The sequence below is a fragment of the Lepisma saccharinum genome, chromosome 23, assembly GCF_977018435.1.
Source record: "Lepisma saccharinum chromosome 23, izLepSacc3.1, whole genome shotgun sequence".
NCBI classification, from domain to species: Eukaryota; Metazoa; Arthropoda; class Insecta; order Zygentoma; family Lepismatidae; genus Lepisma; species Lepisma saccharinum.
The window spans coordinates 43,620,192-43,640,780 of record NC_139251.1 but is presented as its reverse complement, the minus strand read 5'-3'; the positions used below and the strand labels follow the sequence as shown (position 1 = coordinate 43,640,780).

General features: G+C 35.5%; 1 protein-coding gene across 1 annotated transcript in view; it reads left to right on the top strand.

Moving 5' to 3' along the window:
- The window catches only part of PsGEF (Protostome-specific GEF), a 296,488-nt gene that overhangs the window by 250,595 nt on the left and 25,304 nt on the right, over nucleotides 1-20,589 (top strand). The window contains exons 18-20 of the mRNA XM_083144724.1: nucleotides 1,233-1,443; nucleotides 3,140-3,299; nucleotides 6,314-6,416. Of these exons, the coding sequence (XP_083000850.1) occupies nucleotides 1,233-1,443; nucleotides 3,140-3,299; nucleotides 6,314-6,416 (474 nt within the window). The remainder of the gene's footprint in view (nucleotides 1-1,232; nucleotides 1,444-3,139; nucleotides 3,300-6,313; nucleotides 6,417-20,589) is intronic.

The window sequence follows — 20,589 nt, the reverse complement described above, 5'->3', positions numbered from 1 at the left end:
AACAAATAAATCAATCAATCAACCAATAATATTACAACTTATTATACAATATATGTAATAATGCTAAGGAAGTAAAATTAATTATCACTATACACTATTAAAATTCGATATTTTTAGGATTTCGGGTGGGGGCTTCAGCCACAGAGCCCTCCCCTTGGATACTTGCCTGTCTGTAATATACATCCATCGCTATTCTGGTCAGACAAGAAATGTATTACGTCATTCTTGCAAGTACTTTTAAATTAAACAAAATGGAATTGAAAGAATATCGCAGACCATTTCTTAACTCGTAACAAACACAATAAAAATATCATTCGTGTCATAGCAATTTGACTGTTACTAGTTCGATAGCTCTTTTCTGTACAAGTTTGGGTTATCTTAATATGTAAATATAGTGTTCCTAAACTACGTGCAAATGTTATCATAAGATTTAGTGATCTAGTTTAGAACCGCAAGGCAATAGTTTAGCTTACACTGGTATACCGCTCGCAGTTCCATCTGCCGGCTGGGAACAACGAATCGGCGATCAGTTGAATTCTCTTCGATTGACATCGGGCATTTTCGAGTCACATGGCACCGAAAGTTGATGGCGGGACGAAACAAATGAGCGTCGGGGATACACAGCATGTTGCCAAACGTACTGTAAAACGGGAGAGAGAGTTGATCAGCGCCGTTGTACAATAGTACACAATGCACGAAATATTTGTACACAAGCACTGTACAAACAAGCCAATAAAAACAACTAAAAAAAACATAGGTACGCTTGGCAACATGGTAACAGAAGAGCGATGTTACCCTACAGCTTTTGCTTCGCAACTAAGGTTGTTTACACTAGTCGAGGCACGCACCCCCTAAGACGATTGGTGGACAGAAAGAGCTATGTAGTAAAAAGTTGGTCAGCCGGCAGGTGGGCCTGCGATCACTATAACATGCACAAATTTGCATACCCAAAAAAACCTACTTCCCAGAATGAAATCACAAGTACGCCACTGATTGGCCCCGCCCTCAACCAAACACCTTAATTCGCACAGTTGACACACTGATCTTGAAATACTCGCATGCCAGCATGGTGTTGTGTGTGTTACCTAACACTAAGGCGGAGGACGAACTTGCCATTCAAGATTTGCTATTGTGAAGGCCTTGAGAGTTAAGAAACAAAAATAACACCATGAAGGATCTAAGTGTCACATTCTTCATTGCTCGTGACTGTACAAATGCATTCTTCCTTCCAGCCCTTCGTCCTGAGTTCTCCAGGGAGGCAGTGGATCTTCGGGGGAGACCTCAGCCGGGTGGACGGACGGACGGTGAGGTCCTACTGGGCTTTGTTGTTCACCGACCTCCTCCTCTTCGCCAAGGTGAGCAGGGACCGGGTTGTGTTCGTGACGGAGGAACCTCTGCAGCTGCTTACTGTCACTCAGGCCTTCTTCAATATAAGGAAGAAAGGTGAGTTTCTACAAGAATGTCGTTTGTTTTATTTGCAGACAAGGCCAGAGTGTTTACCGTGGTACACTTCCCGCCATTCAGTGGTCTATCTTAGCGAACATCTCGACCAAGAGAAAACAAACCTCTGTGGGGCTGGCGTCAAATTTTCAACCGGAAGCAAACGAAGGTAGCGTGAGTGAAGCAATCAGCTGTTTACCGTGTAATCCCGCCCCTGCCTTGCCAAAATGTTTGGTGGCTCTCCCGATGGCGTAGAGCTAACGTCATCGCCTTGTAATCAAGGTTTCCTGGGTTGATTTGTTTGATTTTATTTCGAATTTCTGCCACTGTTGGCTAATCCAGTATCGATTAGCCTATCTATGCATAAATTCATAAAAACAATTCAATTGAACTCAATTCAAAATGTCCAGCATTCTTCAATATATCGTCGTCACCTTCAATGTTAAGTGTTTGCATCGTCATGAAGGGAGAAACGTACACAGTAGACGTAATATTTAACGTTGTTGAAGTTTTGGCGATGCTGCAAATGAGGAAAGTTATACACATGGCAACACGGGGGCGCTTGAGCACATCAAAGAGAAAGCGAGAGGAGGAAAAGCTGTCATCTTTAGTTCACGAGTTTACGGGGGTATTTCTCATCTTGATTGGGCTGTATGCTTGGTGCAAACCTGGCAATTGGTCATGCTGTTATAGGAGTCCTTCAAAAGGACAAACAGATAATATCAATGTGCTCTTAAATGGCAAAACCTTTTCCTCTCACCATAGTTGTGTCAGTTGCCTTCTCTCCACTCTGTTGTGGCAACCAAGTGTTTCATTTCCCTCCCAAAGGAAAGGCTACATCTGGTTGGCAGAGAACAAAGCACGTGTTGTGTCCAGCGTTCCTCTTACTGGCTGGAAGCACTCACGTGATTGCTGGACAGGTTTTCCAGCAGACTACAGAGCGCCGAGTGGAGGGAGCGGTACCAGGATAACCTCTGAGGGTATAATGAAGTTCCTAACAAATGAAGATCCAAGAACAAGAAGGCGCCAAGGCAAAGGACACCGATAGACAAAATTGAAAAGGTTGAAGAAGAGCAAACGTTGCAACACTCTGTAAAGGAAATAGCGCCCTATTAATATTAATATTATAAATTTTCAGGAGATAGACCTAACCTTTTTTTCGTTCAATTCTTCAGAAAAGGAAAGCGTTTCTATAAGTTAAAGGGGAATTCCAAAATCAGTAAAGGAGGTGCCAAATCTTACTCTAACTCTCGGGTGATGACATGTCTAGCCGTAGTGAAATTATCTAATGAGATATCGAAAACAGCTTTTTAACTATGTAGTTTGACAATATACATTTTTATTAAAATATTTAATGATTAGGTAACAGTAATAAATAGTGTCAGAATATAGAAACACGACATTATCTTCAAAATAAGCTGCATAATTGTCCTCTACGAGATTCACAAATTGAAATTCAATTGATTTTCAGTATTTCCTTTTATTTGTTGTTTACCTGTTACAACCATTCTTACATCGAAACTGGTTAATTTAGTTATTGATTTTTGGTACCTTTTAATCTGATATTCAATATGATCACTGTTGTTTAGGCTTAGTGAGATAAAAACCTTGAATATCTTGGAAACAAATTTAAAAGAAACTATAAGTATAGGACACAAAGGTTTTCTCAGTTTATTACAAAATAACTATTTAATTGCAGCAACGGAATTCAGGCTTTTGCTGGATGCTACTGCAAGTCCAGGGCCTGGCACACCTGAACTGAGCAGAACGCCAAGGAAAAATCGTCGACGTAGTGTGGCGTTAAGAGCTCCGACTCCAGAACTCAAAGCTGTCTGGCAGAACCTGTTGCAGCGACAGATGTAAGTTATCACACTACCTGTCAACGTCCTAGGTTTTCCATCTTCTTCTGACCGGTACCATATCTAAGGTTTTCCCTCCTCTCCTTGGTAGTGTCACATCCGACTCTCCTCTTCAACTTATCCCTTCTATTCTTACCCGTGCCAGGAAATATTGTAGGATTTTCCCCTCATTTCCAGAACTTTCACCTCTTGTCACTCTCATGTTCCTACATCTTCCCTCTTTTTCTTACCAGTGTAACGTCCTTGGATTCTCCTCTTCTTATCAGCGCCATACATACTCTTCTCTTCTCACCAATATCACGCCTTAGGTGTTCCTTCTTCTTCTGAGCAGTGACCACTTTCCCTTCACTTCTTACCAGAGTTTCGTCCTATGCTTCCCCCTCTAGGAATTGTTTTTCTTGTCAGTGCCACATTCTTCAAATGCCTCCCTTCTTACCAATGTCCCGCCTTTCTCTCTGTCATGTCCTAGGATTCTTCTGTTCTATGAGTGCTACAACCTAGAATTTCCTCTTCTCCTCTTACCAACGTCAAACCTTATGTTTTCCTTGTTCTTTTGGCCAGTGTCACATTCAATACCTACCATTCAGTTCTCATCAGTGTTTCGTCACCATCTAGAACTTCCTATCTTCTTACCCGTATCATGCCCTAGGATTTTCCTTATCAGTGCCACTTTGTACAATTTCCTCTCTTCTCACCAATGTCACACCCTGCGTTTTCCTTCAACTTCTAACCAGTACCTCTTCCAACATTTTTATTCATTCTTATCAGTGTTTTGTTCAAGGTTTTCTCTTCTCGTCATCCCAGTGTAACGTCCTAGGATTCTGCTCTTCTTATCAGTACCATACTCTACAAATTCTTCTCTTCTCACCAATATCACGCCTTTGGCTTTCCTTGTTCTTCAGGTCAGTGTCACATTCAATACCTACCCTTCACTTCTCATCAGTGTTTTGCCACAATCTACAACTTCCGTACCACGCCCGAGGATTTTACTTATCAGTTCCACATTCTATAATTTTCTCTCTTTCCACCCATATCACCCTCCAGATTTTCCATCTTCTTTTTACCAGAGGCACATCCTACCTTGGTTTCCCCTCCTCTTCTTCACTTCACTTCGTGCTTCAGGTTCACCCTCTTCTTCTTACCTATACCACATCTCAGACGTTTTACTTATCTTGTTACCACAGGCAAGACATCACCTTTTCTTGCCAGCGCTACTCCTTGGCTTTCCCTCTCTTCTGAAGCAGTGCTACGTTCTACACATTCATGTGTTTTCTTATTAATGCTCCATCCTGGACTTTGAGTACTCTTCCTGCAACTGTCACGTCCTAAGTTTCAACATTACTTCCTACCAGTTCACGCATTCAAGGATACTCCCTTCTACTCACCAGTGCCATGTGTTAGCCACTTCATGTCCTCAGAGTTCCCCCTCTTCTTACCAATGACACAACCTAGGATAGGACTTATCTTCTTACTTGACACATCCTAGGCCTTCCTTTCTCTTCTTTCTGGGACTACAATCCACGATTTTCTTCTCTTCTGCAACATTCTAGGCTCTTTGTGTAAATTTCACGTCATCGACTTCCTAGTGTCAAGTCCTAGAATTTATAAATGGCAGTGTTATGAGGGAGGTTTCCCTTCTTCTTACAACTGCAACGTACTACGCATTTCCTAATCTTCATAAAACTGCGACCTAATCCTTCGCCCTCCACCTCTCACTTAGCGAGGCCTCCAACCCTTTCCTTACAAATGACACTATGTTTTTTAGGCTTTCAATTTTCTTCTTACAATCACCTATCTTCATCTAAACACCTTTGTTTATCTATATAGAATATTTCATAATATTAATTCTTCTGATTAGATTATGTTTAATGCCATTTTTCCTATTTTTTATCAGTATTGATCCTTCTAATCTATTTTAAAGTTTACCAGTATTGCAAGCTCTTCTCCAATTGTTTCTCTCTCTCTGTCTCGAATTTTCTTTCGAGAAACAGATCATGTTCTAGTTATTCTAGATAGCATCAGAACCTCTAGTTCTACTCACGTGCATGTGCCACAGTCATTCCTTCTTTAATTTCTATTGTACGTAATTACTAGCACTGTACTCTTTCATATTCTCCTCACTTTATTTCTTCTCTTCTTACTGAAGTCTTCCATTTCATTTGACGCCGTCGCTGTCACTTTGTTCTTACACTTTTTTTAATTGCCAAAACCACATCTTTGTCTTTCCTTTGTAAGGAACAGTTTAAGTTTGACAGTTTCTTTTATTACCGCTACCAGTCTTCGATTCTTCCTCTTCTTATTTAGAAACCTCTGATTACTTTATTCTCAAGTAGCATACGACTTCTTTTCCCAATCTCTCTCACTCCTTCTCTCGACCATTTGTCCACGGTCTTCCTACCAGTCTCAAATTCTTGCTAGCACGTCTTCGATTCGTTTCATCCATAAGATAATATCGCCAGTTTATTTCAATATGACTTATTTTTTACTGCTCATTTCCTACATTTTCATGTACTTTTCTGTCCTTCTTGTAGGTGTACATTTTCCTTTTAGTAACATTTGCTTACAGCCGTATCTCCACGAGAATAGATTTACAACTCTATTTTGTTTTGAAATATTTTAATGTCTAGATTATGACTACCAATTACATTTCATGCTGTACAAAACCTACTTGTCATATCTATACGTGAATGTAAGTATTTTTTTTCTGAACGTTGAGACCACTGTACCATGCTGTTAAAGACAATTCGTAGCTTAGAATTTTCATTTAGCCACATCGAAAAAAAATAGATTTGGCTCTATAAATGCTTAGTTCAGATATTTATTAAGTTTATTGGTTTTCATTAACTGAAAACTAGTTGCAAATAGTAAATAAATTACCAAGATCAATTGACTAGGTGTTTATTTGGTGACGAAAACTCTCAAAAAATTGGTACTCAAAAATCACCATTTGTGACACAAGTCACCAAATATGATCACATACTAAACTGTACTCACTGACACTCTTTTCATTTCAGCATTTATTTGAACACGGTGCGAGGTACTCCGACTCCCAGTCCGGTGGACTCTCCAGATCCCCCCTCCACGATGACGCTGGATTCCCCCTCGCTACGACGACAGGTTCGTCCGCCTGAAAATCCACTGCCCTAGCAGCTCGCTTCACCACAGATAAGCCGCTTTATTTTTGTTACATGCTAAGCCATACCCCCCCTCCCCTCCCTTCTCTTTCACCGCTGTCATGAAATTCGCTCAGTAATAACACACACACCTTTAAGATGAAATTGTACCTGCAGGCCTCAATTTTTTGGATTTTTTGTGTTTTACTGACATGTGACTAAGATTTACACACATGTGGTACTGTTAATGTTTAGATAATATATTTTCCAGTCAGTGTTACCATTAGTGTGGTTGTGTGTGGCTACCTTGTAGGGAAATGCTCAAAAGTAGAATTTTTGTCACCAGAAAACTAGATAGCCAATTTGTACACAAGAAATCACCAGATGGTGGCTGTGGAGGCTAAAGTTATCTAAACATTCACTGCCTCACGTTTGTGTTTTAAGAGCATACTTCTATGTCAGAAGCGACAAAAAATTGCCACTACAGGCCAAGGCATAAATTCACCTTAGTTCAGTCCGTTGCACTGCAGTTTTTTTTTAAAGTATACGTGCCTTTTGCAATTCAATGCTAATTATCCTATTCACACAATTCATAAAAAAACAATATTTGGTTTACTTAGCTGATCAATATATAAAAACGTGATAAAAGTTTCGTTTTAATAGAAAAAAACATTTGTCACGAACATCATACATGGTTCCGGGAACCACATGGCGGACTTACAAGAACGGGAAATCTATCAAAGAGCTAACAATAATGGCCTACATTATGAAATTTTGTATGAAATGTAAGTGTAAGTTAAATTTTTAGTACAGAGTGAAGTAGGAGATACACATTAGAGTTTAGGAAATTAAATTCTTTATCAATTCCATAACTTCCATTTTACCAAGTGGTCTCGCCTCAAATGTTAGTAGATAAACACTTTATGAACACCCTGTGCAGTACGTGCTGTGGGATGAATCATGAGAGTTTGATCCCATTTTAAACTGTAGGTCCATCTGTGCATAAAGTGGATTTAAAACTCATGGATGTGGACGAGATGGACAAACGAACATCGTGGTCGAACTGGACAGCGCACATGCTGTTCAATTACTCCTGGTTAACTCAATTTAGAGATTGTACCTTTATCTTTAAAGCGGACATACTATATTGCTAAGGAAGAAGTTTTGTGATAGGAATTTTCGTGATTTTTGTATGAAAACTATTTTAAATAAGTCCATATAGTTTAAAAAATTAAGTTTATTTTTACATGCATGAGACCAATATAAACAGCGCTGACCAATTTTATTTATTTTTATTAAATTTAGGCTATATGAACTTTTACTTTTACCAAATTCTATGTACAATTTTATTTGTATTGTACTTAACCGTTTATGATTCTTAAAGCTGTTTAATCAATTGATATATTTATTGATTTGCTTTATTTTACTTCGCTTTTGTGCCACTTTTGGCTAATTGCAAAGATAGGGATGAGTGATGATATCATGAAATTGATGAATGGACACTCACAAACATCCATGGGATTCGAACCCGGAACCTCTGGCGTCGTAGCGAGATGTGCTAATCACTCCTCCAAGGGGGCTGGCTCCTGTTTAATTAAAGATTAAACGTTACCACTTAATTTTCATGCAATAAATATTAATATACAAAACTAAATAATTTCAGAAGATTTACAGCTTTAGTCGGTCTCTACAGTATGTTATAATATCCACTAATTTTAAACATCTCTTGTTCACTCTTTTTGAAAATATTGTTGTTATATTCAACTAAGGGCAAAAATATGACATTATCACTCACAAAGAAATGATTATGAATTCCATCAATTGTAAATCAATTAGAGTGCTTTACAATTTAATAAATCACTAAGCTACATTATCAGATAAAACATATATATCTGCATCTACCATGATGCTAAGTTTGCTTCGTTCTGTCCACATATGCATGTTGACCTCAAGTACGTACTTCCATACTAAATATCTTCCTTCTTAGCTATCTGAATTGAATTGCACGAAACGTACAGTTTCTGAAAGCTACACTTGTGACGAGGAAAAAATATGTGTAGTACAATCCTTTCTTATTATTAATATTATAACAGAAAGGGCAACTTCCTGTAAAAGTACACTGATGGCGCTTAAGTATTAGAATCAAACTGTTAAGGTGTTCATGGAATTTGAAAAAGATAGTACACTCTGGAGTATTTTAACTAAGTTTTCCAAGAACATATCGGTACATTTTTAAAATAAAACAAGCTATTTTTATTGAGCTCGTCTCTATTTTCTTATAAAGCATGTATAATCTCTATATATGTAACGAAAATATACTAAGAATCTATATTTTAAAATAATTCTTCTTGAACAGACCAAATGAATAGTTTATCGTACTAGTTTCATTTAACTGCCTTCGGCACTTTCTTCCAGTCTGTATTAAATCTAAGCCACAAACATCAAGTATTACATGAATATGTTACTTGTAAGTGCGCAAAACGAATAATTGAGAACAACATTATTTTTAATAATCATTGAAAGTTTAGAAAACACACCGAAATCCATTCAAATCTAAATGGAATAGTTCTAGATTGTTTTTGGTGATCGCATCATCAAAAAGCAACAAAGTACACCTACGTTTCAATAACAAAATCTGTTGTCACTTATTCGATAGCTTTACTCAAACGTATTCCTTGTAGAGAATTGTCAATGATTCTACAATTTACTAGAGGAAGAAAAACCATTTGATGTGCAATGCCGAACGCCATTTTCTCTAGAACACTTTTCTCTGCAACAAAATGAAAACCTAACCTTTAGAATCTTACAATTGCTAGAGATTCCGAAGAATTGTTGTTTGTAGTCTTTTTATAGGGATATTTACAATTACAGTATTACAATTTTAACATATGTATGTTTTTGATGTTATGCCCAATTAGGAAAAAAAACACATCTCCGAAAAGGAACTCACTTCATTGTCTTTCACTTTGCTACTACAAAACACCATTCCGTCCGTGCTTTGTGTCCCTATAGTAATTTGCAATAACATTCAACTTCAGGCGTTATTTCATTATTTGATTGCTCGAGCTTTGGTAGTAAAATAGTAATAGAATGAAATAGTTGTGAAAATCGCGCTAACGGAAATGCAAAATTATATTCTCAGTTGCGAACTTAATTGCAGGTCAAATTGGATTAAGGGTTAAATTTTGATTTGATATTCAAGTAAGGAAAATTAAAGAAAAATATACTTCTATATGAGCATTTGTTGTACTTAACATGTCCTTTATGACATGAATGCAATATGACTAATTTTAGCACTGTACCCCAGTCAAAATATCCCTGCAAGTGCCTGGTAAGAGCTTATTATATCGGTACCTCCATCAACAGTTAAATAGGGAATACTATGCAACTACCCTTAAGAAATTAGGTGAGTCATTTTTCGGATGTTCAAATTTTGTCACCTTCTCTGTGTTGAGAGAGTGTATGCTTTCATTCTTGAAGATAAAGTTTTCAAGTTAATGTTTATAACAGACTAAATACAGCTAGTGAAAAGTTACAGCGATCGTGTATCCCAGATAAAGATGAGGAAGTTTAGTGAGATAAAAAAACATAGAAAATGAACATTATTGTCATAATACCAACTATTTTTGTTTACACGTTATTTTCTCTTGTTTAGTGATAAAAATACGTGTGTGTTAATGGACACTACAGAAAAATGGACATATTTAATTGACGAGCTGGAAGTGATTTCAATCTGTCGTTACACATGACAACGAAGATTGTACATCGTGTAAGGTTGTGCACCATTATGTGCTTTTAATAACGCGTTTTTTTGTATACTGACATGTATCAAATTTGTGTTCAATGTTGTACCTTTGCAAATAGAAATAAATTTTCGTGATCTTTGTGTCTATATTTGCGTTTAAATTAACCTAACCATTACAAATTCTACAGATATCCTAACATCTATCATAATTCTCTGGAAACTACTTTCTTTACACCATACATATATGTATTTTAATCGTACAAGTTAAATTTCAACATCAATGATAACAACTAATACCAAAAATTTAATATTCGAAAAACTTAGTGTCCACAAAAGTATATCATGTTTATGTGGGGCATGTCACTGTTTTTATTCAAATAATTTCCTTGGGAAACATATCAATGCACTTAATAAGAAACATTTACTGCAAAATACATTTAAGTACTTTATTCTTGAAGATTCTTCTTTATTAGCATAATTTTATTGTAAAACAGAGTGACTATCAAATCAAATGATATTGTCATAGTAATTTGATTTATACAGTCTCCAGTTTGAAATTATTTGAAAGTAGTTAAACTAGTATATTTTTTTTTATCGAAATGAAAATTTAAATGGTTACAATCTTCACAGGCGATACAAATTTATAATTTCAGTTAAAGAGCAAAACTTATATGTAGTTACTTACAATTATCAAATTGATCCTCACAGGCAATACAAATTTATAATTTCAGTTAAAGAGCAAAACTTATGTGTAGTTATTTACAATTATCAAATTGATAGGCCTAAATCTAATTAGGTCATTAATCTAAATATATCATTAATACAATTTTAACAAACTTCGTGTAGAGCCTATTCAAGCAAAAACAATAATGTTATTGTAATTTCAAATTTACTTTCTCCATATTCACCTTTAAAACAAATTTCGTGCAATTTTAAAAAACACTTTAGACAGTCTAGAGCATTGATTGGAAGGAATCTACAATTAAATTTCACTTCAAGAATTAATTGGTAATTATGGAATCTGGATTAGCCTATGAAGAGACACTTGTAACTGGAGAAACATTAATGTATTGAATTCCTAAAGAAATTTGGTTCGGATATATCATACGATGAATTTCCTCCGTTAATGATTCTTGGTTATTAATTCTCATATCGTTCGTTTTCTATTTATAAATTTGAATGGAATTAGTATTTTTCATCACCAAACAGAACTAGATTTAATATTATTTACAGAAATTGGCATGCAACGTTTGTGATTAAAATAAAATGTTTATGTAAAAATACAATAAGTGATACACGTTTCTTTTTTATGTATATTAAGACATCAGCTTAGATTTGAATATAAATAATATTACCTACAACTAGCAACATTCCCTTTAAAAATCAAGAAACTGGCAGATAACTTGGACATGTCACTATTCGGAAGACAACTCGAACAATATCCACAAATGGGTGTAGATGAAAAATTGCATTTGATTTGTCTTCTAATATACTGACATATTATTGACGTTAAACTGTTCAAAAACATCATCATGCCCAGTGTGCTGAAATCATTTTCACAATTTCTCATATAATTTTTAGTTGCGCTTGAAAATATTTAAATCCTTTTGTGGTTCCTAATCTTATTCTTAGCAATTTTTGTACTATTTTTACTAATACTACTTGTAATATTTTCCCTACAAGCTTAAAGCTTCTGTTTGCAACTTGTTTCACTAACTTTGCTGATATCATAAATTATTATTACTCCTAAATATTTTATTCATATTTCATGCCAATATAATTATAATAATTTTGTTAGTGGGTGAATATAGTTATTATGACTCGCACAAGAAATTTATTAGTAGAATATTTTAAAATTTTTCAGAAATCTTCAAAGAGTATCAAATATTGAAATGCCAGGGAAATTTGTTTTCACTTCAATCATCGTAGACACATGAATTATATGCGAGTTCATGTATCCATTACGACATTGGTGATGGAAAAGGCATGTACAACAATTACAAGAGTAAAAAAAAACAGGTTACATTATTGTGAAATTTGCAGCAATGCACAATTCTATTTGTGTGCCATTACGCCAAAAGTATGTACGTTAAGCAACTGCTAAATTTATTTGTGAATTCCTTTTGTGAAACAAAATTATATTTATTCCTTCTAAGGATTGTTATTACATGCCATTTATTAACAGTGATTTTATGTTGCACCATCAATTAGTGGCACTAACTTAAAGGATTTGATCTTGCAAATACGAAGAAATATATATTGATATAAACAAAATATACTCAAAAATAAACAATTAATATTTATAAGCAGGGTTTAATAAAGTGTAAACATTAACAAATTAAAATTGTTTCTCAAAAAGCTACGTGAACCTCTGTTGAAGACAAGATTATGTATGTGCTGCATTGAAAGCTGATGGTCAAGACTGATCAACTTCATAGAAGTTAATCACATATATCACAAGAAAAAGACAAAAAAGGTGAGCAATTTTTGACACGTCTCTCTGTAATTAATTGTAAGTTCAAGCACGATGTCATTCAAATTATTAACTTTTATTTCTATTGATTGTTTTAAGTTCTGCATGCCTTTTTAAAATTAATATTTGTTACGCTGATCAAAATTAGAACAGACAGAAGTTGTTTGTAATGTCCTATTGCATAAATAAGGTAGTCGTGAGTTATAGCAGAAGAAAACCGTTCCTAGCAAAACACATTCGTTCTTTTTAGAATTAGCATCGTTTATTGAATAAGCAATGAAATCTAGTGCATAAGAATAGTTTCATAGTTAACATAGAATATGAACTGAGATTAGTAGTAGTTTCAAGTTTCTTAGAAACAGTAGAATGTATTTAAAGAAAGATGTAGGAAAATTTTCTTAGATTTCAAAGTTTTGTTTTGTAAAGCCCTTACATAGAACCTTACGATTTCAGAGACTGCTGAGTGTGGACGATTCCTCAACCAGGCTAACTGCAATGAAAGAAGAAATAGGGACAGACACAAGGTGTTCTCCACGATAAAGGCACCCTTACAAAATGCATCTGCAGGGTGACACACGAGGACAGAAAAATACATGAAGAATAACGTTTTAGCACTATCTGAAAAAGTGCATTTTCTACGTGGTTACATCAAAAACACAAAACGTTTCAAATACGATATGTTTAGCATATAGTCAGCTCTTCCTCATCTTTATCCTTAGAAGTAAATATTTTATGCTGCGGTCATAGCTTTTCTAATTTAGACAATACTTGAAAAACGAAAATTACAAGTTATTCTCATTGAAAAGGATGGACAGTTTAACCTACGAAGACACAAGGTACACTAATTATTGCATTACATTTATCGATATGTCGATAAGTAAATTATATACAACGATTATATTTTACATTTTTATGAATTCAAGTGTATGAAATTCGTTTGATCGTATAGCCTCCCTTCACTATGCAGAAAAAGTGTAGGCATACATTTTACCACAAACCTGTTAAAAATATTTAGCCTTCTCTTAAAATTTCGTTACGCTTTATAAATTATCTGCTAATTACACTAATCTAATATAAATCAGCCGCTGAATAGTAACATATAATTCTGTCCATATAAACATGCATTTTTCAGTAAAGGACTATTTGATGCATGTAAACAGCTAGAAACTGCATGTATTATATTTTTCTTGCATGATTGGCATGGTTTGCAGTATTTGTTATGGATGTGCATGAAACATAATCGACAAACTCGATTGTGTTACGTTTAATTAATTTAGATAAGCCAGTGTTAATGTCAACTGAGCTAATTGGTTAATATTTCTTTTCTCTGTTCAAAATATTTCACATACGTAAAAGTTTTGCATGGTTGTAGTAATTTGTAGTAATATGTTTAGTAGATAAGTATATTGTTTCATATAAATCATTCATATACGCACATACGTGTAATTTACATAACAAAGCTTATAGTGTAATTTGTTGATGGACCAAGCAAGTAAAATTCATTATTATACATATATCTACATTGATAATAGAATTTAATTTAAGCACATAAAATTAGAATAAAAACTTAATTAAAACTTGTCTTCCCTCAAAAATCGCTTCTGAAAGATAGAAACACAGAAATCGATATGACCGAAAGAGACGTTCATTTTCGGTCATTGTATGAGGCAACGGAAAGAGATTTTATCAGTTTTGCAACTCAACTAGTATTTATTTTTGTCATTCATTAAATTTTAACAAAGCGATAAAAAGATTTAAAAAACTTTCATATGTATTGTAGTCTCTTGCTATATAAAGGTGTGTCGAGGTTTGTTCTTATAATATATATAAAAATTAGACGAGCAGTGTTGATACTGACTTAAATTCAAATACTTAAAAGAACTTTAAAATTGTATTCAGAATGGATGATATTCAGTGAAGAACTTCCCCCACAAATTATTGCGCGAAATTACGCCAGCAAATTCAACTGTTTCTTCCCAAAGTGTACTCAGTTGAATAATCATCCATTCTTCAGTCTGTATCTTCCATTAACGAGAACACCTGAAGTAAACTCCGTACCAGCTAACTGTAGACCAGGCGAACGAGAACAGATCTCTGCGCAAGTAGTGACGCGAGACGGCTCCACCAATGAACAGTTAGAGAAACGGGATTGCGTAATGGGCGACGGGAGTTTTCCCGACCTCCTCCTTCGTTATGCAGCGTTGCAAACTTTTGAAAAGGATAATACCGAACGCACATGGCAAACGGACCGTATTTTTGTCTCCAGGTCCGTACGATTGGTTTAAGAATTTCTTAGGGAAATATTAGGGATAAAACTACAAGAGCATATTTTGACAAATCGTGCATTTAGCGTCGGGACTAAGGTCTGGACAGTACGTCCGTATATGTACGGTCAGGACCGTACGGTTGTCAACGCTGCGCTTTCACCACTTTATTTTCCTCCTCCTCTGCCGATATACGCGGCCCTGCTCTACAGTTAGCTGGGACAGAGTTTAGTTCTTTTGTTGCGTGTGTTCAGTTTATTGACACACAACATCCAGTTCATCTGAAGTGTTCAGGAAATTTTGACATTCACCAAAACAACTATCAAAGTAGCTATCACATAAATATATTATTTCACATAATAGTGATTTTTTTTGTACATGATTAAATTTGTATAAAACCAGTGCTCAAATTGTGGGGAGAAGGGTGGTATCTCCCAGTTCGAAAAATACACAAAGCATCCACCAGTCGTTTCACTGTCACACTGTTAAACCACGGGAGCATGTCCCCAGCTAGTCCCAAGGCTCAACGATCATCCCCTCCCCATCTGGTAATTGCCCCTTAAAGAGCTGCATAAAACATGACTGTTTTTCTCCTCTACCATTCACAAATCAGATATTTATTAGTACTATTGTTTTACTTTGGAGAATATCAACTTTCCAACAAATAACAATGAATTTATGTGGTTGATTCATTTGGATGAAAATTTCACAAGTATACTGCTTCTGTATGCATTGTAGAGGGAGATTATTTCCATAACATCTTTGGCTGTTATGAATTTGAAGCTTCGGAACGAGTCACAACTCTCGAAGCAGCCAATCAACGAAGCGAGCCGCTGACGTCATCTCAACCCAGAACCTATCGCTAAACCCCCCGCTCAGGCTCTACACGCCCACTAGGCTCGCTAGACAGACTCGCGTAGCCTGCTGGAGATGTTCCGAAAGTAATTCGACTCTACACCTAACGGCAAAAAAAATAGTAGGCGAATTGTCCATCACCATTTTAATTCAATCTGTGTTCCATAATGTGATGATCACAAATTACCAATTTGTAGAATAAAAACGTCAATAAGTAGAGGACAACTCCTGCTCCGAATCAACAGAATTCCATTCCATAAAATTCTTAAGGCCACGCTGGACTCCTTTTTTTTTTTAAAAAAAAAAAAACGCTGATATTCTAAATTCCTGAAAAAAATACATCTGTTTGGAATTACTTCTAGAACATTCAGATATTATTTTTTCTTTGCTCGTCTAAATGTCTGGAATAGAAAATAGACATGAAACTACCACAACTACTAGACAACAGAGAAACTAATGACACGAAGATTCACTTGAAAGCTCTACAAGGCTTAAACAGTTGTAATTTTTAAGAATTTGGTATAACGTAGCGGTTTCTTGAAAGGAGAGGAATTTTCGAAAAGAAGTTCGCTGGCGCAGGCGAAAGATCTAGCGTGGCATTAACATAGAAACGTTTAGTGGCTGGATATTCGAAAGAAAGCAACATTTGATAGTTCAGTTCAGTTTGAAATTTGACTAGCTGCAGATAACAAGTGACAAAACTGAATATTTAATATAATCTGGGGAATGGTATATATTCCATCAGAGTCGGACAGAATTATATATTATTTAAAAACTGTTTTAAGTACAGGCTAATCGAGACTGGCCCTACAGTCTAAAGTCGGACCCGAATCAATGTCCAGTGTACAGCCAACGGCAAAGATAATAGTAGATAAATCGTACACCACTGTTCTCATTCTATTTTATATTCGTTATTTTCAGTAATGGAATTCTGTTGGTGCAAAGAATATGTTATCCTCTGCTTGTTATAATAATATATAAGTGTTGACCTTTTTTATTTCAATTTATGACCATCCCATTGCGAGTGGAAATGGTGATGACCGATTCACCTACTATTTTTTGTCGTTTATTGTACCTCCTCAGTGGTTCGAACCGGGGCATCTTGATTACAAGGCGACAACGTTACCAGATAAACCATCGGGAAATTTCAATTACATTTTTATTTACCTATTGCCTAATGAATAAAAAGTAGCAGCAATAACAGGTATCAAAATTTTATTACCTTTGACGCCCATTGTGCCTTGCCGATGACGTAACGCTGGTGTCTTGTAATCAAGGGGTTCCGGGTTCGATCCCGATAGAGGCGCATTGCCAGGTAATTCGGACCGCATTTTAAATTGTAGGTCGTAGTTTATATAAGCATAAAGTTGAGTTTAAAATAAAGAAACAAATAATATCGACGGGGAGGGTTTTGATGGAATAGTACAATTATGGTAATCAAGTTTCTTTCGACTATACGAAACAAATACAAAACTGTACAAAACGAAGCAGATACTGATAGAAAATTGATCAAGAATAGTTTATTCTCATTTACTGACGCAGGGCCTCCCCGATGGCGCAGTGGTAGCGTCGTCGCCTTGTAATTAAGGGGTCCCGGGTTCGATACCTGGTGGAGGCACATAGTGGTTCGGATCCAAATTTAAACTGTAGGTCCAGTCCCGATTAGCCTTACTGTGCATAAAGTGGACTTAAAAACACTAAATCAATCCATCATTTACTGACGCAACTTGCTTAGTACTGGAACGTAATTTAATTTGGAGTATTTCTTTCTAAGAGAGTTTCCGTGAAACTGAATTTACATTGATCCTGACTATATTTGACCTTTTTTTCTCTGGTGAGCTGTTAACAGTCAAATATTCATTATCTCTGTTACTAAATTTCGTAACAGGGGCAATCCATGAAAAGTGGTTCTACTCCATGTTAACAACAACATGAATTAATATCAAAATTATTATTTTTCTTTAATTGCTTTAAGGTTTAGACGTTTGTGAATGCATATAATTTGCACATTTCACCAACAAAAATTATTAGCATCTGTAGCCTATATGCTTCACAGACAAATGAAGTCAAAATTTGCTACATTTTTAAAGTGTCACACACGTAACGCACTTTTGTTAATGCTTTTCGTGCATTCAGCCTATCCCATCATATTCAAGTTTTTCTCATTTGTTAGCAGACACCACAAAGTACTTCATAATTCTATGAAATCAATTCATTATGACTATTTTAATTCAATTTCATGTCTAGAACCTTAAATTTTGTGTGAAAAATGTTACACACATAACGCTGGAATGGCTCAACATCAGATTCACAAAAAATTCTCAGTTGTAGTATTTCCAAATAGTTTATCTGAATTAATAACAGGAAATGTTAAAACTAAGACATTTTGAAGACTTTTTAATTGAAAATTTCCATTATAATCTAAGATAAATCTCTGTGGCTACTTTATTAACATTCGTTAATATTATTGCCTAAATGCTTTTACATGGAGTGGCTCTCTGCCTTGTCCAGGCTCTAATAAATGGATAATTGGAGGGGGGGGGCCTAAGGGCTGCCGGAGCTTGGTGCTGATCACATCACCACAAGCCGAGATTTAGAATGTGTTGCTATATCTTTAAAATGCTGTTGTGTCACAATAACTTCCACACAAGAAAGCAAGCTTCAAAAGTTTGTAAAATGTGAATGTGAAGGCAATTTCCTTTTGAGGCATTCCATGTGACAGTGCACCTGTCCTCAATTTTTTTAAATTAAATGCAATACTGTAACTTTATCATATCATGTGAGTGAACAATCTACAATTGCCATTTACTTAAAAATTCAAGTATTGCACAGAATTAAGTTAGAAAGTAGGAGGTATGCCTTACATGTTGTTCACATATTTTAACTTTTTCATTTGCTTATGTTTTGTATTGTCCCACCCGTGATACCAAAAAACAATAAATTTATCCTCTGTTACATTTCCCCCTCAACTCTACTAGAATATTCAAAGGTCAATTACCTTATCTCTTCGTTTTAAATAATTTATTTTTCATCACTGACAATTCACAGAAAATAAAATAAATTTCTTGTTAAGCGAAGATGCAGTGTCCCACCCGTGACACAAAATTGTTCACTTATATCTACAAATCTGGAAAAGTATATTAAATGTAGTTATGTTTAATGAACAGTGTTAAGTTTCATAATTCATAATTATTATTATTATTATTATTTCGAATACAATTTATTTTGGTTAGTTCATAATATTTATTATTGTATAATAATATTTATAACCGTGGTAATAATACTTATTATTTCTCTACTTGCCTATTCAACTTTTATCATTTTCCCGATCCCCCTGCAAAAATGTCTGTGCCGACTCCCATCCACTCATGATCTGGTCAGGTGTTCAACCCAGAACATTATGAGTTGTAATGTAGTCCATAACTCGATAACCACACAAAGAGATAATGGATAGCGCTTGTTCTCAATCGCATATTTGTGGCGTATCTGACGCAGCATCGTAGAACACTGTCATATACAGCGATATGTGTCGCATATTCGCCTACATGGCACGAATATAGCCTAAGCTTTACGGGGGCCAGTGACCGAGCGTACACCCTCGAAAATTTAGCCATTTTAAAAATGAACATACACAGATGTCGATGTGTTACGAAGCCAGAAATTTATTTCAAGATGAGGAAACTATAAATAAGCGAGATACAGTTGAAACTACTTTATAAGTAACTCAGTTCTGCGTAAATCTGTTTTTAAAGGAAATTCCTTTTTTTCTTCAACACGGATCATGGAATAAATAATAACAGTGTTGATAATTACCTTCCACCAACAAGATTATATGGTTTTGACTTCCCTCTTTCCCCCTTTTTCAGCCCACATTCCCTTTCTTAAATACATTTTCCTTTCTGGTCCCTTTATTGAGCCTACATTCCTTTTACCCCTCTTTAAAAAACATCTTCCTTGGTCCCTTTCAGGGGTGCCCACCATCGAGATTATTGGGGGGGATTTTTTCCCTTCAGATAATATAAAATTCAACATTTATATATTTTTCTAAAAAATATATTTAAAAATTTACACCTTAAATGCATCAAATTTAACCCATTAGATGCAGAAAATATAGTACGGTATGCGCCAAAATATTCAGTATTGAAACTCGCGTATCTCTAATCATTTCAGTACTGTATATTTTGGCGCATACTGTATTTAAGGGTATTATCGAAAGGTGGCGGGGGGGAGAGAGAAATATCCAACTCTAACATATTAGGCCTTAATTGATACGTGAGTTCTGGGGGGGAATTCTGAATTAAACTTTGGGGGGGGGGACAGTATCCAACTCTAGGTCCTTGATTGTGGCGGGTATTTTAGTTAGAGGGGGATTGAGCATTAAATTGAGGGGGTATCCAATTCTTATGTATTACTATTGTCTTAGACTGTTGCCGAAATTCTGGCGTGAAGACTGAGAATTAATTTTTTGAAGGAGGCAATATCCACTCTTCAATATCAACAGTAAGTCTAAAATTGGCATGGAAATTTTGATGGTAGGATTGAGTATTAAATTTAAGGTGAGATTTGAAGCTCTTGATAAAATGTTAAATCTTAGATTGTCAAGGGATTTCTGTAGTGGAGAGAGAGTTCGAACATTAAATTTTGGAGACTGTATTTAGCGATGTGCTATCCACACACATTTTCGACCGACCCCGAATGTGCCAAAAGAGAAGCTGCAAAGAAAGTATCCTATCCTAAGAAAGTATTGACACCCCATTAAATTAATATTCTTGAAAACCTGCAAACAAATGGATGGAAAAATTTTCTTGCTTGCTTCACTCGCATTAATGTCTTGCGTGAA